General features: G+C 44.1%; 1 protein-coding gene across 1 annotated transcript in view; it reads right to left on the reverse strand.

Moving 5' to 3' along the window:
• Positions 1-6,881: 6,881 nt before the first annotated feature.
• Fermt1 (FERM domain containing kindlin 1) overlaps positions 6,882-26,449 on the reverse strand; it is a 41,986-nt gene continuing 22,418 nt past the window's right edge. Inside the window, 9 exon segments of the mRNA NM_001106515.1 lie at positions 6,882-9,229; positions 11,234-11,375; positions 15,312-15,436; positions 16,011-16,232; positions 17,555-17,661; positions 18,810-18,934; positions 22,931-22,980; positions 24,765-24,896; positions 25,492-25,599. Coding sequence (NP_001099985.1) covers positions 9,056-9,229; positions 11,234-11,375; positions 15,312-15,436; positions 16,011-16,232; positions 17,555-17,661; positions 18,810-18,934; positions 22,931-22,980; positions 24,765-24,896; positions 25,492-25,599 — 1,185 coding nt within the window. The 3' untranslated portion in view covers positions 6,882-9,055.

The following is a 26,449-nucleotide window of genomic DNA, read 5'->3' on the forward strand; positions in this document are numbered from 1 at the left end:
GGAGAAATAAAGGAAAATGTTTTTGCATGTATATAAATAGTCTTGACCACAGCAGCAAACTATTTTTGGCTCTGAGATGGCTTGCTAATGCTCTCTTACCCCACCTACTGCCTCTGGCTGGGTCTCTGGCCAGCCATAGATTACAACAGCCTTTAAACTGTCCCTGAAGCTTCCAGTGTGGCCTGTCTTCCTGTGCTCCACTATCTGTCACTACACTTGTGTTTCTGCATGCCAAGCTGACTGTAGACCATGATGGAGAAGAGAACCACCAGGGTTTCTCCACTGATGATGTCTGCCAAGCTTCACTCAATTCCTTGCCCCTCTCTCTACTTGACAAATCTGTTGTTGACCTGCAAAGGCTGAGTCAAAATATTCCCCAGGAGAAAACTTCCCTGATGTCCTCTTAACTCTACTATCATAAACTAGCCTCAACATCTTGGTTTCCTGTCTTTGTTCTACCTTAACCCTAACCTTAACCCTAATCCTAACCTTCTAACACTAACCCTCTAACCTTAACCCTAAGCCTAACCCCCTAACCGTCTCACACAAACCCTAACCCCTAGCCCTAACCACAACTCTAACCTTTTTTTTTTTTTTTTGGTTCTTTTTTTCAGAGCTGGGGACCGAACCCAGGGCCTTGCGCTTCCTAGGTAAGCGCTCTACCACTGAGCTAAATCCCCAGCCCTAACTCTAACCTTTTTTAATCCTCTAACCCTGACCCTGATCCTAACCCCAACCCTGCCTTCCACTTGTTCATGCACGTTGTTCCTGGCACATCGCACATCCTGTGGAAGAGGCGGTCATTTGTCTCCCGATATCCATTCTCCTCCTTTTCATCAGTAAAATAACCCTGACTTCTAGCTGAGTCTGTGACTCCTTTGACTAAAGAGCAAATACTTTAATGCCCTTGAGGAAAGTTAATGCCATATGACACGTCTGGAACCATAGCTGCCTTGTGGGACCAAGGGATGGCTTTGGGAGTACAAGCTGTACGTGGTGGAGCGAGCTGATGAAAGTGTGTGGCTTGTTGGCTTGTGTACTGTGCTGTAGTCTAGCATTGCCTACCGGGGGAGGATTAGGTGGAAGAAGAGAAAATTTCCCCAAGTAGCAACTCAACAGGGAAAATTTCTGGTAGCAATGTGTGTGTGTGTGTGTGTGTGTGTGTGTGTGTGTGTGTGTGTGGTGTGCTTTAAAAGAAATTGATTTAGACCAGACACAGTTCCCATGTTAGTTACTCAGATATTCAGGAGGCTAAGGCAGAAAAATCTTGAGTTTAAGGCCAGCTTGGGTTAGAGAGCAGGAGTCTGGAAAAACAGTCAGGGAGGCTGAGGATGGGGATATAGCTCAGCGATGAGAGTTTGCCTCCACACGCAAAGCCCAGAATTCTATCTCTAGCACTGCAAGGGGCAAAAATGGATTTGGTTGAATTACAGTAGCCTTACTACAGGTTGAAAATGATTGGTGGTTAGGTCTAGTAGGTTCTGACACATATTATGCCATGTGGTATTTTAAAAATATATTTATTTACTTTTAATTTTTTAATTATGTATTTGTGGGTGTCTATATGTGGGTGTGCACATGTGAGCTCAGATGCGAGGCTTTGGGTTACCCTGGGGCTGGAGTCCCAAGCAGCGGTGAGTTATCCGATGTAGGTGCTGGGGACAGAACTTGGATCCTCTGCAAGAGCAATATGCACTCTTTGCCACTGAGTCAGGTGACCGGCTGTGTCATGTGGGAACACTGAAACCAGAACACCTGCCCTCGCTGCTGCCTGTCACCTGCAGATGCCAAAGAGCAGAGACGGGAATCGAGTCTTCAAAGCTGCATTTACTCAGAGAGCTGGCAATCTGAGAAGATGGCGGATTAACATCTAGAGATCTGTCTTGAGTCTCATCACCAGAAGGCAGATTGTACAGAGGGATCGGGAAGAGGACAAAGGTATCCAATCATCCTGGAGCTCAGGCTGGCCCCTCTGGTCAGGTGGTCAGCCCGGGTTTTGAGAGTTTTGATGTCTAGCTCTCATTATCATCCCCTGCCCTCTTCCCTCCTCCTATGGACATTTTGTTTCAGGCGCTTCTCAAAATGATGAGTCCAGTTCATTTAATGTCTGCTGGTATCCACTTTGTACCCTTCCAGGGTCATCTGGACTAGGGCTGGCTGCTAATTCAAAAGACACGTGCCATTAACAGTGGGCATATGCTAAGCTGCTAGTAACATGGACCTGCTGATTCTTTTCTTAGGATCTTTTTTTTCTTTTTCTTTTTCTTTTTCTTTTCCCTTTGGAGCTGAGGACGGAACCCAGGACCTTGAGCTTGCTAGGCAAGCGCTCTACCACTGAGCTAAATCCCCAACCCCCGATTCTTCTCTATGATGTGCAGTTAGGAGAGCAACTTTAACACACACAGAATACAAATGTGTCAACTTTAGTCTCTCTTCTCTGCCACAAATAGGAGGCAGGGTATGTATGGCTTGCAAATGACATTATACCACATGCCTCTTATTTCCTGCCTTGGTGATTTTGTGTCTGTGACACCCTGTTTTACAGGTCTCATGGAGGGAGCTGTTTAGCAACTGTTTTCCAAACCTTTGCTGGTCATTTGTTTTCCTCATGAGCACATGGCTTCCAGAGTCCACAAAGGGAGGAAAAGGTCAGGACAACATCTCACTCGACTTCCCCAAATGGGGCTTGGTCCCCATGAGAGAGTCACTGCTCTCTGCTGCGACTTGGCATCAACCGCTTATGAGCAACAGGGAGGTTTGGGCCAAGTGTTTGTCACAGATCTCTGGGGTTTGATATTCTTTTCTTTCCTCTTAAGCCCACTGCTGACCCAGACTTGCAAATGAGTGACCCATTGGAAAAGTACACTGATCCTTGGCATCTGAGGAAGAAAATGTGACATTTGGAATCTAATATAAAGTAATTGGAGGTAAAAAATTTCCACGATTTTATGAATTTCATCTAAATATCTTCTGTGAAAATCAACTCAGGTATTACCTGCTGGTGGTTGGGGTCTGAGCTAGGTGTTTTCAGGTGACTATTGCTGTGTTAAGGAACATGACTGGCCTAGTTAGGGTTATGATTGCTGTGATGAAACACTGTGACCGAAAGCAATTTGAGGAGGCAAGGGGCTATTTGACCTAAGCTTCCACATCACTGTTCATCACTGAAGGAAGTTAGGACAGGAACTCAGACAGGGCAGGAACCTGGAGGCAGGAACTGATGCAGAGGCCATGGAAACGTGCTGCTTACTGGCTTGCTCCCCATGACTTGCCCAGCCTGCTTTCTTATAGAACCCAGGACCACCATTCCAGTGATGGCACCACCTACACCAGTAAACCTGATGGCAGTGTTTTTCTCAGTCGAGGTTCCCTCTTAGATGATTCTAGCTTGTGGACATAAAATGCACAACGACCTAAAGTGACTTGGGAGGAATTTCACCTTACAGATGCAGCTCTTCATGAAGGGAAGGCAGGGCAGAAATGAATCCACTGTCAAGGTTGGCAGCCTCAGAGAGGGAAGATACTCAAAGGGCCTGACTATTGTTTGGCATTTCCTTCTGTGGAGTTTAAGACACAGACGTGCTGGTTACTAAGGGACATAGCATGAGCAGTTCTCTGCTTGAATTAGTAGATTTGGATTACGTGAGCCTTTGCGTGTTGCATGTGCCCCTTTACTTAACGTATCTGCTGTACACCACGTCTCCAGCTGTACTTAGGCATGTGATGGTAAAAAGGGGATTCTCTCTAAAAGTTCACTTGGGGACATCGTTTTGATTATTGTTCATGTGCCCCCAAATAGTTCAATCTGGACTGAACTCTGCTGCCTGTACCCAGCCATGACTGGCAATATGTTTGGCTAGAACCTGTTCAAATGTGATGGTCCATGGAGAGGAGAAACTTATTTGGAGAAAGCTGTGCATGCAGCTCAACACAGGTTTGGATCTGTAGGTTTCGAACAGGCTTTCTCCTCCCTCTTCCCCCTCTGTGTGTGTGCCTCTGTCTCTGTCTCTGTCTCTCTCTCTGTGTTTGTGTATGTATCTGTGGGTGTGTGAGAGACAGACACAGAGACAGAGACACAGAGAGACAGAGACAGAGATAGGGAGAGGGAGTGAGAGGGAAGGGGAGATTTGGACAACCAAACTGTCCTCTACATCTCCACAAAGATGCTATCACGAACAACCTGGGATTCCTGGCACAGAAGCTTTGAATTCACACTGAAACATCCAGCGCTGTGCTGAGAGTGTACCGGAGTTCAGAGGAACTGGACTCAAAGCCCTGCTTCCTGCGCACTGGCTTGTGACCTTGACACGCTTCATGACTTCTGTGTACGATTACACTGTGTGCTGGAGCTAGACTCTCTCGGCTGGGTCACCTGATGTCCACATCTCTTTCCAAGCCTGTGTACACTCCTGTCACACTCACAGGAACTGGCGAATCAGCATTCCCCACGGGCACAGAGTTTCTAAACATTTACCAGCACTCCGTTCCTAAATGTGTGCAGTGAGGCCTGTAGCCCATGCCTGAACGAGGAGAGGGGTCGTGGGAGGCATGGAGCACAGGAGACCATCAGCATCACTCCACACCTCTCTCAAAATCAATCTCTCTGCCGAGACCTATGAGCTATATTGTTGAAACTGCCCTTTGGGGAGGTAGCCGCTGGTTTCACTCACTGACTCCTAACTTCGCACAGCTGTTTCACCTCCTGGGATCTCTCTCGCCTTGGGGCATGTCTGACCATGATCCAGCCTGTCTTCTTAGCATGAAATGTAAATGACATAGCCAGAAGAGCTGGAGGTGACAAGGTTGGAGTGGCATTTGCACAGGTCTCCTTCCATGTACCTCACAGAGCCTGGCTGACCCCATGTTGCTTCAGGCCTTGTGTTCCTGACACAAGTGCTGGCTGAGGTCTACACTTTGAGTAGCAAGGCCTCAACTTGAAACCAATGTGGGTCTAATATTTTGTGTCTGGCCCTCAACAGCAATGAGGAAATTCACATTTGATGTGTGTATCTTTGGAGAAAGAAACACTGATTTTACTTTTTTTTAAAAAGTAGCAGTGGTTCTTACAGGTTGGCTTGTTTTCCAGTCCTGGTTCTTTGAGGACAGGCAGAAGCTTGAATGACAGCATAGAGACCTGGTCCCTTCTGTAAGTAGCCCAGCCATCTCCAGAATACCCCACCGTTATAATGCCAGGCTGCCAGGGACAGTGTCCTTGCTCTCTCCTAACAGATGTATGGCCCACTTGGGATCCAGCTAGGAACTGTATTCAAACTAGCTGCCTGGCTGTCAGCATATTGCCTTCCCTGATACAGGCCCTGTGGAGGGCCCCAAGGCCTTTCAGGATGATATATTGTTTGGGTCAGACCACGCAGGCTTTGGTGCCTCCCTTCCCATAAGTCTTCTGCTCCCTCACAAAGGGTGCTGCATCCTCCTCAGGGCCTGTTTTCTCATGTCATGTGATTACAAATGTTTGGGGCACTTAATCTGGTGGCATTAAAGATTGGGTTCCATGTGACTCTGGACTCAGGTCTAGTTTAACAATCAGGTTCCTATTCTTAGCAAGAGGGTTTCCTATGCAAAGAAGTCTGAGAAGTGACCATATACACTGAGGGTTACAATTATGTGGATGTGCTTTGACCTTATGCTTTTATATGCCTAGGTACACACTCTACCAACTGAGATACGTCCTCAGACCAATTAAAACGATTTTTAAATTACTTCAGGGAATAATTACTGTGTAGTACTTTGTCTTCTTAGTCCATTCATTGACTAAAGGACTAGCTTTCAAAAAGACTCCTTATTTCCTTACTGTTTAGGATTCAAAACCCAAATTAAAAACAATAACAGAAACCTTTTAGTGAGGTATTTCTCAGAAGAGGTATTTCTACTGAGACTTCTTTGGTCCACCTCTATCTTACCCATCTAACTCCAGTGCAGCCCGTTTCCCAGGCTGGTGATTCTTCCCTACCAGTATGATCGATCCTGACGTGGGGATGTTGACTTGGTGGCTGGAAATGGTAGCCACTGGGTCAAACTGTACCTGGGAGTGGGGGACGCTGAGTCTCGTTTAGTGGGAGGTGGCTAGTGCCTCAAGACTGTGCAGGGCTGGAGAAGGTCGACAAACTCAGCTTTGGATCCTTTTCCCCAACCGGCTTTCATCCATACAACCTCAGGGAGTTTGACTCCTCAGTAGAATGAGTAGATGAGCTCTTCTTGCCCCCTATGGGCTGATGTGAGAATTGCATGGAGAGATTCCTACACACTGCAGGTTTTTATCTATTAGGGATCATTAACCATTCAATAAAGAGGTGCCCTCAGCACCCAGCTATCAAATGCTGGGGCCTTGGCTCTTCCTTTTTCTCCGGACATAGAGTTATTTGCTTTCTGGTAGTTTCTCAAGATCTAGAAAGGGTTAGGACAGGGCATGTCCTATCAATGAGAGAAGAACTGAAAGCGAAGATTAAGAAAGGGTCTTAGCTGACATTCAGAACTCAAGGTCAAACACTCTCATCGCCTGGAGAAGGATCTGGAATCTTGGTGTGCAGAGGCACATGACAGGCTGGAGTGGCTCTTCCTTCATAGCAGAGAGAACGGTTACCTTTAAACAGACAGCAGGCAGGATAGGACACAACTGGACTGTATTAAAACACATATAAAAATCAAATTTAAAGTCATATAAATAACACAATGCAGTTTTCAGCATCTACGGCAAATAATACAGCAAATGGTGTGTGTGTATGTGTGTGTGTGTGTGTGTGTGTGTGTGTGTGTGTGTGTGTTGGGGGGCAAACAAATTAAAATTTCACCAAGGACAAGTCACCTGGCCATTTGTATCCAAATGTTAATCCCCTCCCCCTAAAAAAAGGACCAAATTTCTCTTTAGAATTGTGGCATTTAACATTTTCTTCTTATACCAATTTATTCCTTTGAGATGTAGCTGTGTCATCACGGGAGAAATGCTACCCAAAACTGCATAATGTCTGCAGCCAACTCCTCCAAGCATTTCATGGAAATGTCAGCCAACCATGAAAAGCTAAGGAGGGACTGACCTGAAGGCCAGGTCTGGGTGAAGGAGGGAAGCTGAATTCTCATGAGCAAAATGTAATCAAGGTGACAAATAATCAAGGAGGTCATCGTGACCAGGATTTCAAACATCTGTCTAGGCTCTAGCATGTAAATATTTTTTTTTGAGAATGGCTCTGATTATGGAGCCCTGGCTGGCCTCAGACTCACAGAGGTCTGCCTGTGTCTGTCTTCTCAGTTCTGGGATTAGAGGCACACACACTGGGTATATGCTATGCCCAGCCTAGTGTGGTATACCTAGGAGTATATTGTACAGTGCCTAGAGCCTAAACAGTAGAGCCCAGAGTGTTTACTGCACATACTTAACATATGTGTCTGCATAAAAACACCCCAAGTTAAGTTCTTTGTGATGGGAACCAAATCTTCCAAATGCTTAAAGTACTTCTGAGCAAAGTTGAGCCCCAGAAATTCAGTGGGAACTTGGAAAGGTTCATGAGTACACACCTCTAGGGATAGGCTAAAAGAAACCTCCAGAAGGTTCTTCTGGCTCAGGTCTGTGGTCTCAAGCCAGGAGTGTCTCTTGATTCCTGGAATTGCAGAACTCCCCCTTCCCAGGTGGCTTGGTTGGGAAACAAAGCAACAGCTGAGGCTTGAAGGTCTCTGGGCTCCATCCAAAACCCTGAAACATGCAGCCTAGGAGAGAGGCAGAGTTCAAGGAAAGCTCTTGTCTTATCTGTGCAGTCTGAGTGTGTGGAAGGAGAAGGCTGTGTCTCAACAGAAGAAAACACCTCCCTTTAGCTCTGAGACTGCAGTCTACCTACTCAAAACCCACTCATTCCTTCCTACTGAAAAACCAGAATATGACATTCAGGCAGCTGTCAAGAGCTTATGTTTGTAGCAGGACAGGGATGATACTGGAAAAAAAAAAAGCCCCAGAGAGTCTGTTACTGCCTGTGATTTACAAAGCTGAAGGTGTTTAGGGAAAATGGCAAGACTCATAGAGGTAGACTCCACCTCCAGAATGCAGCTGAATGGGAAGAAGAACACTTTCTTACAACCCCGACAACCAGGGCTCCGAAAGCAGATCTTCAACATGGTGGACTCTAGAAACAGATCACGGAGTTTAGAAGAAGGCATCAGATCCCTTAAAGCTAGGTACTTGGAACTCAGTTGAGGTCCCCTGCAAGAGCAGCAAGCCCTCTTAACTGCTAAGCTATCTTTCCAGCTCCTTAAAGGTGCTTTTGATTAACAGAGTTCTGGGTCTGTTTTCTTGAGACCAAGTCCAGAATCAAATCGACCGAGTCATGGATCTTGGCTAAGAATGGGCTCCCATGTATCCCTGTGTCTTTAAGAAGGACTTCACTGTGTCTGTGGGATTCCCTAGGAATGGAGCCTCTCATGTCAGCAATACTATGAGGACCGATGATTAGACCAGATGGTGAGTGATCACCTTAACAGATGTGACAGTCACCGTAAACTGATGATACTGAAGACCACTGTAACCTGCTCCTCCCCACTCATCTCTCTGACCTCTAAAGAAAAAAGGCGATGAGACTCCTGCTGCCATTTTGGCAAGATGAGAGCTACGCTCAGTTTTGTTAAGAAGGACCTGAGTGTGTGGAATGAGATTTGTACTCGCTACACATCGCTTTTACCTTGCTCTTCTCACTGCTGACTTACCAATGAGGCATATAAGCAGGTCAGCTGTTGGTTAGCACTTACGTGTGCCTGCAAAGCCACAGAGCTGGAAAGCCATGGTGGGCCTTAGAGCATCCACAGAGTAAGTACCAGGCTTCTCATTCCCCACCCACTTTATAGGAAACACCAGCAGGAGCCCAGTCTACTGCTGGCAATGGGAGGCAAAGTAAGGTGAGGGGTGCGTTCAGTGTGCTCAGACGAGGCAAGGACCTGGGTGTCTGATGGTAAGCATACATTGTGTGGGTCTGAAAGCTACACACAGGGAAAGCCATGGATCCTATTCATTCAGGAAGGGATTCCTAGGTCCATGTAGGCCAGGTAGCCCTGCTTCACTTCAGTCCTGACCGCCAGTCAGTTTGTGAAAGAGGTCCTCGTCGAGCGTTTCATTTTGATCCTTGGATCGGGTGGACAGGAAGATGTAGCCACCAATGTACTCGTGTACAATCTTGCAACCTGCACTTAGGCAGGTGAATGCGATGGAGACATTTTGGTCAAACTCGATTGCCACCTGGAAAAGTAAGCCATGGATAAACTTAAACTCCGACAAGGAAGGATGAGAAAGCAGTTGGAGAGAGTCCCCAAAGCTGAGGACTAGTGAAGTCCCCAAAACCACACAGAAAAATGGCTTTCTGAAAAATGTCTTTGCTCTTTGCGCCCTCTTGTGGTATCAGCTCTGATGTGTGCCTGGTAAGTTAGTGGGTGTTTCCTTAAGTCCATTGCTTTTTCAGAGGTATTCATAGGAGGGGATATGGAGACAAAGTTTGGAGCAGAGACTGAAGGAATGGCCATTCCGAGTCTGCCCCACCTGGGGATCCATCCTATATATGTATACAGCCACCAAGCCAAGACAATATTGATGAAGCCAAGAAATGCATGCTGACAGGAGCCTGATATAGCTGTCTCCTGAGAGGCTCAGCCAGAGCATGACAAATACAGAGGCGAATGCTAGCAGCAAATCATTGAACTGAGAATGGGGTCCCCATTGGAGGAGTTAGAGAAAGGATTGAAGGAGCTGAAGGGGTTTGCAACCCCATAAGAACAACAATGCCAACCAACCAGAGCTCCCAGGGACTAAACCACTACCCAAAGACTATTCATGGACTGAGCCATGACTCCAGCTGCATATGTAGCAGAGGATGGCCTTTTTGGGCACCAATGGATGGAGAAGCCCTTGGTCCTGCCAAGTCTGGACCATCCCTCCTGCCCAGTGTCGGGGAATTTCAGGGCAGGAGGCAAGAAGGGGTGGGTGGTTGGGGAGGGGGGACACCCTCAAAGGAGAAGGGGGTGGGGGATGGGATAGGGGTTTATGGATGGGAAACCAGGAAAGGGGATAACATTTGAAATGTAAATAAGAATATTAAATAAAAAAGAATGTCCCTTTTCAATTGTCTGTCTGTCTTCCTGCCTGCTTGCCTATCATCGATTCATCCATCATCTATCTATCTATCTATCTATCTATCTATCTATCTATCTATCTATCTATCTATCTACTTAACATCCTGATCACTGTCCCCCTACCCCCACCATCCACTCCCACAGTTTCTCCCCCTCCCTTCTTCTCTGAGGAAAGGGAATCCACCAGGTATCTCCCCACCCTGGCACACCAAGTCACTGCAAGACTAGGCACTTCTCCCACTGAGTAAGCAGAGAAAAGGATAATTTGAGGAAAGGAGCTGAGTAGGAGAGACAAGGAGACATGAGGGAATGGGGTGAACAAGAACAAAGTACTATCAGTGAACAAGCCATAGCTTTCCCAACTTCAACTTTATATTAAAAATTTCAGTTTTTACTTAAAAGCTCCCAAATTTTTCACTGTAAGTATTGGAATAAAAGATATATATATATATATATATATATATATATATATATATATATATGTATACACACACACATCGTCAGTAAAATGCTAAGGCACCTCTAACTTTATACAGTATTTTCTAGGATGCATGCTTGGTTTTGGCCTAAATATAGCTCCTAGGATGTAAAGTGGAGGGAAGTTACACAGCTGCGGGCTGAAGAGCTCATCTCACAGGACGAGCTTTCCTTGGCCATTCTGGGCTTGTCTATGGTGCCTTCAGCACTACTCCGCTCCTGGGCCTGGACTGTGCCCCGGGCAGGCATCTGAACCTGTAGGTCTGCAGGCAGTTGGATGAGGCTTTCACGGATTTGCTTTGTGTAGGGCTCATCTAAGGTAGCAATGACTATGCTCGGTCACATACAGTTCTGTGGTGAGTTTGTGAAGGTGGAACAAACTGCACAGCAGTTTTATAATCTATATGGAAAATCTTCACAGAGGCTAAGCCAATTGGCAGTGTTAACCAAAGAACGCTGGGTCTGGACTTGTTAGGAGACTGTCCAGAAATATGGGCTGGTATTTTAGTATACAATCATCCCATGTCCATAGCTCCAGAGTTCTGACTATAAAGCACCTTTAAAAAAAAATCAGAGTGGGCTGAACCTCGGAGAATGTGCATTTACGGGCAAGCTGGACCATCAGAAGCCTCTGCCTCACCTGCCGGATTTCCCAGTTGACATTCCACTGCTTCATATTGGCAAATCGCCACGTTGTAACTGGTATCCCAGTGACTGCATCCATTCTAATCAGCCTGTTGTATGAAACTCCCAGGATGTCATCCTTCTTGCTTCCTTTAAATCTGAAAATAACAGTATTCATTAAGGGAACAACTGTCATTCACAAACAACTTCTTTAGAATCACTTATTACTGTTTGTATGCATAATGTATATGTGCGGCTGCAAAACACACGTGCGGAAGTTAGAGGACGACCGTACGGTGTCAGTTCGCTCCTTCCACCTCTGTGTGGGTTCTGGGGAACTCAGGTCACCAGCCTTGTGCAGCTTTTACCTGCTGAGATAGCTCACTGGCCCCACATACAGTTTCTTAAAGGTCGCCTCGTAACATTCCTAAATTATCTCAGAAGAAAAGACAACGAGCAACCTGCTTCCTAAAGGAGGCTCTCTTACGGTGACAAACAAGTTATAAAGAATGGGAGGGAGCTAACGCTTTCCTGAAGATTGTCTTTAAAGAAAGATGACATCAGAAGAAAGTGAAATCAGAGGAAGTCAAATCACTTCATACAGAATCAGCATGTCTGTGTCCTAGGCTGAGGGGGTAGAATATTCTGACTAGCAGGGAGTAAAGGGCACGGAAAATTGAAGTCCATATACCAGATCACAGAAGGAAAGGAATGCACGATTGGGAGCTTGAGCTTGAGTTGAGCTTGAGTTTGAGTTGAGATTATTACCATTTTAGATAGAGGTTAGAAAAGGAGATGACAGAAATAAAGAGTCAATGCTTGCGGGTGAGTGAGCTACATGGATATCTGGATGAAAAGTACTCCAGGCAGAGAGCACAGCTGCTTATGTGTATGAGTATACTTAAGGACTGCCAAGAGGCCAGGGTAGCTGGTTTGTATGAGGAGGACAGAGGAACAGACACAGAGAGCTGAGCTACAAAAACGAATTGACTCTGAGGGGCACAGAAAGACTCTAGGTTGTTTTGAGTAAGGACTGTCTTAGATTTTACAAGAATCACTCTGCCTGGTGTTTTGGAAGAAAGGCAGCAGGGAAACTAAGTAAGGTCACCTGGCACTGCTGAGGTGGTGGTGGTGGTGGTGGTGGTGGTGGTGGTGGTGGTGGTGGTGGTGGTGGTGATGGTGAAATTCTCTGTGTGCTTTGGAGGCAGAGCTGGTAGGATTTGCCAGAATACACGATGTCAATGCAACAGAGACTACAGAGTCACGAAAGACTTGGGGCACATCTACAAGAGGAATTTTCATTTGGTGAGGTGCAGCTCACTAAATTCAAGGAGAGGCAGCTCTAGGGCAGATTAGGAGTTTTGGATATGGTGAGATGCCAATTCATTAGATACTCTGGTGTGGATGAATCTGCAGTTTTAGAGAGGGTTCCTGGCTCAGGATGCACATCTCAGAACAGCCAGCTCCTTATATAAGGGAAGCTGAACAAACAGCAGAGCCTCGAAAGCACGAGTAAGCATAAGTTCCATGGGCGCATGCCTCCAGTATTATAAGAAACCAAGGAGACGAGAAAGAGCCAGGGAAGGAGATGGGTACTAGGGAAGGTCAAAGGCGTGCTTTTACAGTCAAAGGCTGCTAAGAGGCCTTGAGGCACAAGGGCTCAGAGTTAGTCACCAGATTCAGCAAAGATCAAGGGTGACCAGCAGGTGACCTTGATGACAAGTGGAAGGCGGTGGAGTTGGGAGGGACATGCTTGGAACGGGTCCAACATGCTAGAGGAATTCTGCAAGAAAGGGGACAGACACAGGGGCAGCAAGGGAGGTGTGAGGATGGGAGGCAGATAGCAGTGTGGGTGCTGTAGAGGAGAGAAAGGCAATCTGGGTACCATTCTAACTGAACAAACCACTTCTCCTCCTTCTCATCTCTAGCTTCCTTCCCAGGACCATTTCTATACCTTTTATATTCTGTTACCTTAAGTCTTTATTTTGAATAAAAGAATGAATGAATGAATGAATGAATGAATGAGCTTTTAGAGACAGGGTCCTACGTAGTCCAGGCTGACTCTCTTGCTCCCATCTCTCAAGGGCTGGCATTACAAGTCTGCACTACCATGCTCAGTTCTATGAAATTCTTGGGATCCAACCCAGCCCTGTGCATGCTAAGCAAGTTCTCTACCCATTGAGCTACATCTGTAGCCCCCATAACATTTAATATCAAAATGTAATGCATGTGTTGCTTTAGTGTATGGAGATCCCTTGGGCTGCTCTCTAACCTCTAGAAGTTGTGATGCACAGACCCAGTTTCCTGAGGATGGCCAAGTCCCCGCTGCTGCCTGTCATCCTACACATGGGGTCTGTTCTAGCTCTTCCTTCTAGCCCTGTTCTAGCCTTGGGAAACATAGATTTTTTTAAAAATTATACCTTGGGCTTCTGCCTCAACAGCTTTATAAACCAATTCTGGAGGTTACAGGCGTAGGAGCTGGCAGGACTAATGGGCAAAAGGAGAAGTCATGTCCAGGAGTAATCATCCTGGGATATCTGTGCAGGACCTACCTATTGGTTACAACTGATCACCATGTGACTCACACTGTTTCATGGTTGGATTTGCTCAACATACCCCGAAGTTCAATCTTGGGTAGAGCAATGCAAATGCCCAGGGTCAGAAGTTAACACGGGAAGAGGTGGGATGGCATGCTGGGCCTTGTTGGTTCAAGAATCTACTGTGTGTTGGCCTCTGAGTTCCAGGTATGTGTCATGTGTATATACATGTACACATGTGTGTGCTTGTATGTGAGTAGCCAAAACAACTTTGTCTTCTCTCCACCTTTTTTTTCTTCTTTGTGCTTGGGATGGATCCCAGGGCCTTGAACACATGCTCTACCACTGGGCTACATACCTAGTCCTTGGTGCTTTGAGATAGTGTCTGGGTATGTAGCTCAGGCTGGTCTCCAGGCTACCCTTAAACACAAAGTTCCCTTGCCTTTATCCAGGTTGGCGGGCTGATAAGGGTGTGCCAGCCTGTGCCATTTCTCTAAACCTTTTTGTTGTAGTGAATAGAGCAGAAGGAGGTTTTTTTTTTTTTTTTTTTTTTTTTTTTTTTTTTTTTTTGGGGGGGGGGACAAAAGGTGTAAGCAAAAGTTAAATGAGATGTGAACAGAAGGAAATGAATCAAGATGTATGAATGCATTCTCTTGTTATCAGAGGCAGGAGGAACCAGACCTTTGGCCAGAACTAAGGGAGACTTGACTTTTGTTGTGTATAACAGTATCTTACAGTACAAGGCCATCAGCCACTGGTGAAATGAGATTGGGATGAGTTACCGTTCTCCCTTACTTAGAAAAACAAACAGACTCTGTTGGCTTAAGAAAAAAAGAGTACTTGAAGCTGGGAAAATAATTAGAGAGATCTGGGAGGTCCTAGAGAGAAGGGAGTGGTAGAAGACAGATTTGATGAGAACATCAATTTACAAGCCTGTGTATGGACACATTTTGGAGAATCGTAACTCTATATGGTGGACATAGCTGTCGTACAGGTACAGATTACTAATGTCAGTATCTCTGACTATGGGGTGAACTTGGACAAATCATGTAACTTTTTTTCCCAGAGGAAAATATGTTCTCATCTGTAAAATACAAGAAAGTAATTACAGACAAGCCACATGCAGGGCATCCAGACTCAGCAATCTGCTGGGAGCCACAGAACAGGGTCCGTATCTGGAAAGGTGGGGAACATTATCCCCATACAAAGGGCCACTGTGTGAGATACATGGCAGGGAGGTCACATGTGGCACTAACTCAGCAGCTGACATTCTCCATTTGGTTTAGCCCAGGTGGTTAGCCTACAAGAACACAATTTCTTTGTAAAATGTGAACATTTTTTCCTGCATTTAGCTGAGTTTCGCGGACTGTTGACTCACTGAGCAGAAGGCACGGAAGATTCTTAAGGGCAGTCAGTGTACTTGGGCCATTTGTAAAATGGCAACATTCTAAAATAAGAAGAACTTGACATTCTAGACTGAGTGAGAACAGCAGTAGGCTTCCAGAACACCGCCTATGGTCGGACGGCAGATGGAAGGCAGATGGACCCTGTAATCACCTGACAAGGTAGTAAGTGAGGCCGAACTCGGGTAAGGACTGCCATGCCTGGATGAACTGCAGTTTGGCTTCGACCAGAGGCATCTGGGCTACGTTGTGGTGAGCTTCCAGGATCCGGGCTGCCAGCTAAGCAGAAATGAGAGACATCAATGACTTCACAGCTGCTGGTTGCTTTGTAACCACTCTCCTCGATCCAGATCCCCAGTGAGAATGATAAAGACAGGACTCCACTGAACTCTGCACAGATGGCTCATTCTATTAATTAACTAATGAACTAATTCACTTTCCCCACTCTGTCGGGTTATGAAAATGATTGAGTAGGAGAGCCAAGATCAGGCAACAGGCACACATGTGTAAGGTTCATGCAAATGACTCTCTCTTCAACGTTGATTCCATGGGACTAGGTTCACCTGTGCAACTTCTAACTCACTCTATGGAAACATACTTTTGATTCCTAATTTGTAGGGACTAAATGACTTTACCCTTAATTAAGTTCAACCTGGGACTATTACTATATTCAAACATCGGTAAAATAATCTTTAACAAAATCAGCGATGATTCTATCACATTGTCTACTACCCAATGTGTAGTCAAATTTCTTTATTAACCTAATTTTCATGGTGATGGTCTTAATTGGATGGAGTCCCTCCTTTTCCTTTAGCATATAAGTACTGTATAAAACAACCAAGCAGGCAAGAACCTGTTTAGACTTGTGCTTCTTTGCACAGCGGGGCGATACTAAGCACTCCGGGTTCATATCCATGCTTTCCAGACTGGAAGCCACCAGAGGTGATGAGTTCCGGTTTTTCATCTTGAGAAATGAAAGGATGCTGACGACCTCTGGCTGGTAGGAGCTGTCTGCCATGGTTTTACCCTTCGAGGCCAAGATGCACGCAGCCATCCACCGGGCATATTGATCCTCCTGAAACAAAAGCCGGAGAGCTTAGAAGCAGGATCACTTGTGGGGCCACCTTGCCACAGACACAACAGAACTTGGCTCTATAGTTGATCATAGCCAAAAGGCGGAGAAGCCATAGGAGGCTTTGGGCTATGATACAAAGCTATCACCTTCCAGTCAAGGAAACGTGAGGTGCACATGCTCTGAGTGGCTGTGAACCATTGACTGCGTCACGCAGCATGCTTTGAGCCACTCTGCACAGGGAACTTCGTGTGATGATGCAAAGAGACGTAGGAGTTCTGAGCTTTGCAGACAAATGAAGCTTCAAACTCCCAGAGAGCTTCGTCTATCCTTTCCCATCTTCATAACATGGCTGACATCCGTGATGAAGAACCCCTCCCTCCCATCAGCTTTCTGTATTGTTTGTAACGTCATTTATCTTAGGTGAAGATTCTAAGTCTAGGGAGGCAATCAGGGCCTCGGGTGGAATCCGAATTAGTCAGCAGCAGTTCCTATTAGTCTCTAAAGCCCGTGCCATGCAGCCTGGGACACAGAACAAATAAGTAAACTCAAACTGCAGCAAGGAGCCACGCCCAGCGAGACCTGTATCCAATCAGATGCAGCCGGCTAAGAGCAGCCCGGAACATCAGACTCCTCCAGCCCAAATTCAGGGGTTTTTGGAGCATCAGTGCAGCACGTGTCTGTTACAGAGCTGCAACTTGAGACACTTTCTATATGGCCGTCATTTATACAGTTCTATGGAGAAGCCTTCAGTTCTGCCGTGATGTGAAAACATGGTTTAATGATCGTTAGTTCTCCCTCTCAGTGGAGAATTCAATGCTTTACACACAGTGTTTAGTGCTTCGCTGTAAATAGGTTTGGTCTTAGGTGGTCTATGTGTAGGCTAATGTATGTGTTCCAAGCATGGCTAAGGTAGGCTAAGCTGGGGTGTTTGTAGGTTAGGTGTTTTAAATGCTATTTTGGGTGAACAGTAATTTTAGTTTGTGATGTGCTTATGGGATTTAACCATATGAAAATCGATAACTTATCTGTGTGCTTTGTTCTAGTATTAAATTGTATGTATGTATATATGTATGTATATATGATGTATTTATTTATTTATTTTTTTTGTGTGTGGGTGGATAGTGCGATGTGTATCCCAGTTCATGAATGGAAGATGTCAGAAGACAAGCTGGGGGATCCATCGTTTTCCTTCTACTGTATAAGTCCAGGGAATTGAACTCAGATCATCTAGCTTGACAGCAGTCACCTTTACTCACTGAGTCATCTCATCAGCCCCTGCTCCTAATACAGAGGAACCGATGAGACTTAGGGGCTTTACTTACATGGTCACATCTCAAATACACTTCATTCATTCCATCAGCAACAGGGATTAGTAACTTGATTCCAAATTTTCTCCCTGCTACATTCACATCTGGCACAATTTCACAGCCTGAAGAAGAAAAAGGAGGGGCAAAACTGAGTGCTGAGAAATCTGTTGTAATAAATGTCAACATAAAGTCTTTGCTTGACCATAAGCGAAAGCCAGAGGAGCAACTAATAACAATAATTCAAGGAAAACTAACTAGGCTTATAGACAACATAGATAAAAATATGATTTTATTATTTTCTTTTAAAATTGGATTTATTTTTAGGATGATATTGGCTATCTTGTTAGAAATAATCACAAAGGCATACATACATATACATAAGCATACATATATACATATACACATATGTACATGTATGCATATGTGTACATATGTTTACATATATTGAGCCAAGATCTCAATGTGTTCCAGGCTGGCCTTGAATTTTCTGTGTAGCTTAGGCTGATCTTGAATCTATAATCTTCCTGCCTCAGGTTGTTATTTTTTTTAAAGATATATCTATATGTATATATCTATATCTATATCTATATCTATATCTATATCTATATCTATATACATATATATATATACTGTTGCCATCTTCAGACACACCAGAAGAGGGCACCAGATCCTTGTTGCAGATGGTTGTGAGCCACCATGTGGTTGCTGGGATTTGAACTCAGGACCTCTGTTAGAGCAGTCAGTGCTCTTAACCACCGAGCCATCTCTCCAGTCCCTGCCTCAGGTTGTCATTCCCCACTCCTGGTATGAATACAGAATTTAAAAGAGATCAAAGCAGAGGTGATTCTCTGCTACGATGACGACAGAGCTGAGCACACTGGCTGATTAAATAGCTCAGGGAGCAGAGACACCAATACACTCACAGTCACTTTTGGACATGAGAATGGACACTAATGTAATTAAGAACAAAATACAAGATTTCTTGGCATTTTTTCCTCTTCTGCAGTCTTGGTATTGAACCAGGAACCTTGCACAAAAATACATGCTGTGCCACAGAGTCACATCCCCAACCTGAACATAACTGTTTTTGAACCAGACACCCTCACATGCTGGATGAGAAGGGAGAACACAGCACAGACTCCACACAATGACCGTGCCCTGTGATGGAGAGGAGCTGCTGTTTGGCAAGCAGTTGGCTTAGAGCTTCTTCTGGATCCTGTTGAAACCGTGTTTTCAGTGTGCACCAGAGTGAGGGGCAAGAATCTCTTACCTCTGATGTTCAGCTTCTCTATTGGCTCTCCTTGTTCGAGTTCCTGATTTTTAAAGTAGGCTATAGATGTGTCTTTAAAGACAAACCAGTATTGCTTGAAAGCTTTTAACATTAGCTTCTTGGGCCTGCAAATGAGAAATACAGCCAATATTTAAATGCCAGTCAGGACTGCAGAACACATTGCAAAATTTGAGTGGATCGAGGCCTTGAGATAACATGTTCTTTAGTTTTTTAAAGCAACTTTCAAATTTCTGGTTTTACTTCTATTTTTTTTAAATTGGTAATGAGGATCAAACCCTGGGCTTTGTGCATGCTAAGTAAGTCCCATACCACCAAGCTGCATCCCCAGACCACTAACATAAAAGCCAAAAATGAACCACTGCTGTGCAACGCACAAACTAATTCAAAGACCGGGAAGTTGGGAGTCAGGCCTCTTTGGCCCATGTTCTTCCTCTGCCACATCTCATTTTAAAAAATTGAGTAGCTGCCTCCTGATGTATGGGTAAATATTTATAAACAGTAACACTGCACTACTAAAATATTATTAAACCTACACAGAAACGTAAAGTGAATGTAACACGTAGCCCTTTTCAAGAAAGGAAACTGTTACTTACTCAAAAAGCCATGAATTTATCCCAGCTGTGATTACTGAACCAGGACGCCATAGCCCTGCTTGCACAAGTATTTGTTGAGACAGAACTATTAATTTTCATCGTCTCTGAAGCCAGTCACTCACTCAGGAAAGTTAAGTAGGATATACCAATTTAAGAATTTTTAAGCAGTAGGTTTCAAACTCACTGTAGCTCTTGAATTAAATGATATTTAACATGGAAATACACGTTACCGAGTCTTAAAAGCATTTGGACTTCTTAATCTTTTATGGTTTTAGGGCCTGAACTAGGACCTGGCACAGTAGACAGACACTCTATCATTGGACGAGCTCCTCAGTCATTATTGTTTTATAAAGCACTTTATCGGGGAGGGATGAAGGAGGGGCATTAAGGAGAAGAAAGTATAATGACACTTAATTGGGAAGGTGCCACGATGCATTACTTATGCAAGCTTAAACGTTACAAAAAGCCCGTCTTGAGGGATGATTGACACATAAAGACCTGTGCATATCTGACGAACCGATCTGGATGGATTTGGGGTACCAGTGTGAGATCATTGCCATGAGTGTCCCATATGTGTTTGAAATGTCTCAGAGTTTCCTCGTATCTCCCTCATTATGTTCTCCTTAGTGCATAAACGGTTAATACTCTTAGCAAGCTACTCTCTGCTGCAGAGACCTCTAGGACTCTCTCTCTTACACACCAAACCTCGGTATCCTCTGTCATCAGCTCGTCTCCTCCATGATCAGACCACACCACCGTGCTACCCTCTATGCCTGTGAATTTGATGTTTAGACCTACAACCTGTTTCTCTTTTTAAGACAAGGCGTGATTACTGGCAACAGGGTAACCATGGAAACATTGCAGAATATTTTAAAAATGTTACCTTTGCGGGCTGAAGGGTTGACTCAGTGGTTCAGAACACTTACTGCACCTGTATGGCAGCTCACAACCATTTATAACTATTTACATGGTGTCTAATGCCCTCTTCTGGCCTCTTTGGGCATCAGGCATGTATGCGGCACATGAACATACATGCAGGCAAAACACTTATGTACATAAAATACGAATAATCGAAAAAATGATATTTTCACAACATTACTATCATTCAAAAACTAGCTATTTCATAACTGTTCCTTCAAGGGGAAATCAGTGTTTATTGTTTTGGAGGTGTGTGGTGGCTTACAAGTGATGTCCACAGGGTCATCAGTTTGGGAAACATTTTGAAAAACAAAATGTCATAATGCCACTTACAGGCATTTGCTACAGGAAGCCAGTGAGCTCCCCCTCCCCCGCGTCTTCTTTCTTTTGTTTTGTTTTTGGCTTTTTGAGACAGGGTTTCTCCGAATAGCCCTGGCTGTCCTAGAATTCACTCTGTACAGTAAGCTGGCCTTCAACTGAGAGATTCACTTGTCACTGCCTTCCAAGTGCTGGGATTAAAGGCGTGTGCCACTACCCCCCAGCTAGTTTTATGGGGGACCAAGCTTTCATGATCATTCCCCATTTATTTACAAAGTATTGCAAAGATAACAGAATATTTAAAGACTCTTATGTTGAAATGAATCAAGTAAAGCAAAGATAACAGAATATTTAAAGACTCTTATGTTGAAATGAATCAAGTAACCCCTGTAGCTCATGTGTAAGTATTACTGAAGTCCCTTGGTCTGGTAGCTTGCCTATACATAACAAATCTTATCTCTTGAACAAATTTTATCTGCAACATTCCTATTAACTACACACAGAACCATTTGTTCTCCTCCAAAGTGGCACTGGTAGCAGCGGTGGCCCTTGCAGCTTTGCCGTGTTTCCTGTTCACATGATGTCACTTAGTAGTGCCAAGACTTATGAATCTGTTTTTCTCCAATGTGGGTTTATAAGGATCTTGTTTGGTATATATGGGCCTTTAGGAAGTAGACTTGAAAGTCTGACTTAATGCTCTCTCAGTACTACACAAACCACTTCCTATCTGTACTGGTGACCCATGTGGCATGACTGGGCTGCCACCTCTCTGTTGTTCTCCCTCTGTATTAAAGACTTTCCCTTATCAATGGCTGGGTTTATCAAGACTTACTGATTTATTGGCTTTTCTTGCCAGAGACCTATGATCCAGGAATTTAAGCATATTCTAAACATTTATGAAAAACTCTTAAGTATTCTCTTTTGAATGTTTCATTCTCTTCAACTAATTTCTTTTAGAACTCTCAGTAGATACAAGTTGGGTCTTCTTAGTGTATTTAAATCATATTTTCAATTTACACTTTTTGGGCTTTCTTTGATTATATTGAATAATTTGATGGTTAATATTCTGAAAGTATTACAAATTTTGTTTTGTGATTCTGGGTATAAGTTATGGCTAAAGACATCAGGCGACAGAACTGAAGGAGTTAGAGGTCACATCCAACATGTCATCTCTTTGTAAAATGCTAGACCATATACAGGAAGGGGCTGTTTTCCTCTCCTCCTCTTCTTCCTCCTCCTCCTCCCCCTCCTCCTCTTCTTCTTCCTCTTTGTAAAGTTCTAGTTATACTCTATTCAGAGACTACCAAGACCAAATTTCTTTGTGAAACAATTACTCATGTTTTATAAAGCTATACTTGCTACATCGAATTGCTCTGTCCCCCTGAAGGTCTGAATATTATTAGACCGATCACTTTTAATTATAGGCACTTTTGCCACTGAAGTTCCCTGAGCTCGTACTCCTTCATCACAACAAAAGATTAAATGAGTCAATACTAGAAACTCAGCGACAGATACGTCTTTGGACTTTTGATTCTCTTGTAGACCCCATTCGCCATTTAGTGCTTGCAAGTCCTTTGCATCTTATATTGTCAAAAGCAACTTGCATCCCCCACCCCCACCCCACTCTCTGAGAAGCCGGCTGCCCCAGTGAAGTATTAGTTTGTTAAGGAAAGTCAATAAGCCATAAAGTGACACAGTAACTGCATTGTTTCTTTCAACCTAACACTCCTTGGCACTATCACAAAGGTGGCGATCACCCACTAAAGCAAACAGAAATAGTAGCAGGTTGGCCAACACTGAGCAGGTGAACGGAGGGTAACAAATGGGCTCCTCCCTGGAAGCCCAGAGACAAAGTGCTTGCTCTCAGAGCTGTCACTCCTGAGCCTTCCGAGCAGATCCTAACAGAAACGCCACGGCAGCATACATGTCCATTCGTACTGATGCTCACACTGGTGTGTGAGGATCTGTATGCCAGGCACTGTGCTAAACTCTTCAAATGCCCCATTTTATCCCAGCAAACTTAAGAAGAGGATACTCCCACTTTATAGCGTAAGGAACCAAAGCACAGAGTCATAGAAACTCCACTCCATGTAGCCAGGGTCTATGGCAGGGAGTTAAGGTTCAACACACTATTGCCTTATGCCAAAGCCCATAACGCGGAGCTCACCTTTGACCTGTGACCCTGCCTGCCGTATGAAATTATGTCCAGTTCCAGACCATGATTGTGAGGGTCTGTTACAAGGCATTTCTTTGCCCTTTCAAGATACTTACTTAAATAATTTGAGATAATCTGCCAGTTTAGGGATGTCAGTAATGTCCTCCTGAGGAGAAATATGAGAGTTACCAGCAGGAACTTCACAGATGGAGTTGCTAGTTCAAGCCTGTGCAACCAGCATGTCAGTCACTTGCCACTAAGACTTAAAATCTGAATCAATTAAAATGAAATAAAATGAGAAGCTGAGCTCCTTAGTTATACAGTAGCTTTCACGGGGGAGTCGGGGTGGTGGGGAGTGGAAGCTGAGTGGAAAGTGAGAAGGGGCCCTTGGGCAGGTGACAAAGTCCTGTTTCCCAAGTCTGGATGGCGACTTGGTTGACAATATTAATTTGTTAATCTGTATATATTTATTTAACTTTGTGAGGATAGGAAATATGAAGAGCAGTAAAAGAAAAAAAATCAACTGATATTTCTTACACTTGCACATCGTTTAAGTTAAAAACCCAAGTTAGGAATGATGTCTTTAACGTCTGAACGGATCTGTATGGACAGACCTTTGTGAGTTTTAAGTTAAAGTGGGTGACTCTAGTAACATCCAGGTCACTGATTAAACCTGAAAAGCACCTAGTTCAAAGTTCGTTCTGAGGTGGCAGTTGATGGCTGGCTACAGCATATAAAACTACTCAGGGAAGGAGGGAATTTCTCATTTATCCCAAGAAGGATTAACTTCCTGTTACATATTCAGCATAGGAGGCAGGTGAACAGGAACTCAGCTTCTGCTTGGGCAGGGCTCTGCTTTGTGCATTAAGTATTTGCTCTCCTGAGGAACCAACTTCCCAATTTAAGGCAGGTGTGGATAAGAGAACTCACAGTGAATGGGCAAGAATGTGGTGACTCACTTAGCTCGTTTCAGAGGACCCCCTGCTTGGTTTCAATGTGATTAAACCAGTAATTATTCCCTTGGTTGAAGACATTAAAACAAAAGAGTGCTCAGTAAGAGAACCAAATCAGTGGGGCATTGCAAGACTGTATCCAGCCAGCACCTCTGAGGTGAGGGGTCAAGGGTGATAACCAGTTTTCCTCCTAAGGTATGACTGGAGGGTTTTGGTTCCTGAAATGAAAAACGTTTAGGAGTGTTCCATGATATCCTAAAACCTTCCTAATGCTGGGCCTCTTTAATATAGTTCCTCCTGCTGGGGTGACCCCCCCAGCCATAAAATTATTATTTATTTATTTATTTTTTGGTTCTTTTTTTCGGAGCTGGGACCGAACCCAGGGCCTTGCGCTTCCTAGGCAAGCGCTCTACCACTGAGCTAAATCCCCAACCCCATAAAATTATTTTTGTTGCTACTTTCTAACTATAATTTTGCTGCTGCAATGAATTGTAATGTAAACATCTGATTTGCAGAGTATCTGAGATGTGACAGCTGTGAAAAGGTCATTCAACCCCCAAAGCAGTCACAACCCATAGGTTGAGAACCATTGTCCTAGGGAAAAGCCATCCTCTCTGTCAGCCTTACGCAGTGGCAACATAAGCCTTTTAAAGCCTTTTCTTCACCCTCACAGGTTCCCTGTGCCACAGACTGTATGCTTCTTTCTAGACTTAAAGGACCAACTCCATGTTTTTTGCTAGTGTAGTGGATCTCACGGTAATTTCACCACATATAGTGCCAACTGATCAATCCCCAGGAAGAAATGCAATACAACAGCTTCGATTGGTGGTGATAAAATTCTCCTAATGATCCCTCATAGAGCTAACCCAAGAGAAGCCAGTTCTTGCTAACTAAGCTTGTCCCATGAGCAGCATATTTTTCTTCTTGAAAGACATGTTCTCTTAGCTCCAATTTGTACTCGCTAGAACAAATTCTGAGTTAACAGAAGTGATCATACCAAAGTGTTGTCTGCCTTCCCGCCTTCGAGGGTCACTTCCAAACTTGACAACGCTGCTTCTACCTCGTCAACCTCGGACTTGGTTGCAAAGTCCTGTATTTCAGCACACAGCGACAGCTTGCTGATGTGATACTAAAACATAAGCAGAGATTTTATTTTTATTTAATTTACTTAAATTAATGTATGTTCTTGAGACAGAATCTTGTCAAAAGTTCTAGACTGTTCAGGCTAGTCTCAAATTCTCTAGGTAGCCTCAACTGCCCTTGAACTTTTGATCCTCTTGCTTCAGTTCTCCCAAATGGTGGAATTAGAGGGGTGCTCTACCTCACCTTGCTCAAGGCAGAGGTTTTAGAAATCTTACAGCCACAAATGGATCATTAACCATCTCTTCTTTTTTGAGAATTTCCGCCAAATCCTGAATACCTTCTGGAAAAAAGTCTGTCCGCTCAGAGAAATGGCATCTAATCAAACTAATTGTGAGATTCACAGTTAGTTGTGGTCAAACCTTGTTCTGCCTTGTCGCTGTGCCTGTGGAGGCAGGTGACTGGGGATGCAAAATAGTTGCCTTACACAGTAGTGTACACGTGGGGAAGGCAAGGAACATTTTACATGGAAACCTACTCTCCTAATTTTCATTTCTTTCTTCAAAGAAACAGACAGTGTGCTTTAACCAGAACAAACTAGAATTCTTCCCCCCTCCCGGGAAAAGCTGCAGACATCCCATAACCTGCAGAGCTGCAAAGATCAACATTTCTTCTTCTGTGCAGTCGATTTCCTCCAGGAGAACAGCCCATCTGGCTTGCTCGTAGAGTTGGTTAATTCGGACAGCATCATACTAGAGAAAGAAAAAGAGGTGTAATCTGGAGGAAATGGACAATTTTCTAGACAAATACCAGGTCCCAAAGTTAAATCAGGCATAGATAAACCATCTAAACAACCCCATAACTCCTAAAGAAATAGAAGCAGTTATTAAAAATCTCCCAACCAAAAAGAGCCCAGGAACAGATGGGTTTAGTGCAGAGTTCTATCAGACCTTCATAGAAGACCTCATACCAATAATTGTCCAAACTATTCCACAAAACAGAAACAGACAGAGCACTACCAAATTCCTTCTATGAAGCCATGATTTCACTTATACCTAAACCACACAAAGATCCAACAAAGAAGGAGAACTTCAGACCAATTTCCCTTATGACATAAAAATACTCAATAAAATTCTTGCAAACCGAATCCAAGAGCACATCAAAAGGATCATCCATCATGATCAAATAGGTTTGATCCCAGGGATGCAGGGATGGTTCAATATACAGAAATACATTAACATAATCGACTATATAATCAAATTCAAAGAAAAAAACCATATGATCATTTCATTAGATACTGAGAAAACATTTGACAATATTCAACACCCCTTCATGATAAAAGTCCTGGAAAGATCAGGAATTCAAGGCCCATATCTAAACATAGTAAAAGCAATATACAGCAAACCAGTAGCTAACATTAAACTAAATGGAGAGAAACTTGAAGCAATCCCACTAAAATCAGGGACTAGACAAGGCTGCCCACTCTCTCCCTACTTATTCAACATAGTACTCGAAGTCCTAGCCAGAGCAATCAGACAATGAAAGGAGGCCAAAGGTATACAAATTGGAAAGAAAGAAGTCAAAACATCACTATTTGCAGAT

Source organism: Rattus norvegicus, chromosome 3 (genome assembly GCF_036323735.1).
Source record: "Rattus norvegicus strain BN/NHsdMcwi chromosome 3, GRCr8, whole genome shotgun sequence".
NCBI classification, from domain to species: Eukaryota; Metazoa; Chordata; class Mammalia; order Rodentia; family Muridae; genus Rattus; species Rattus norvegicus.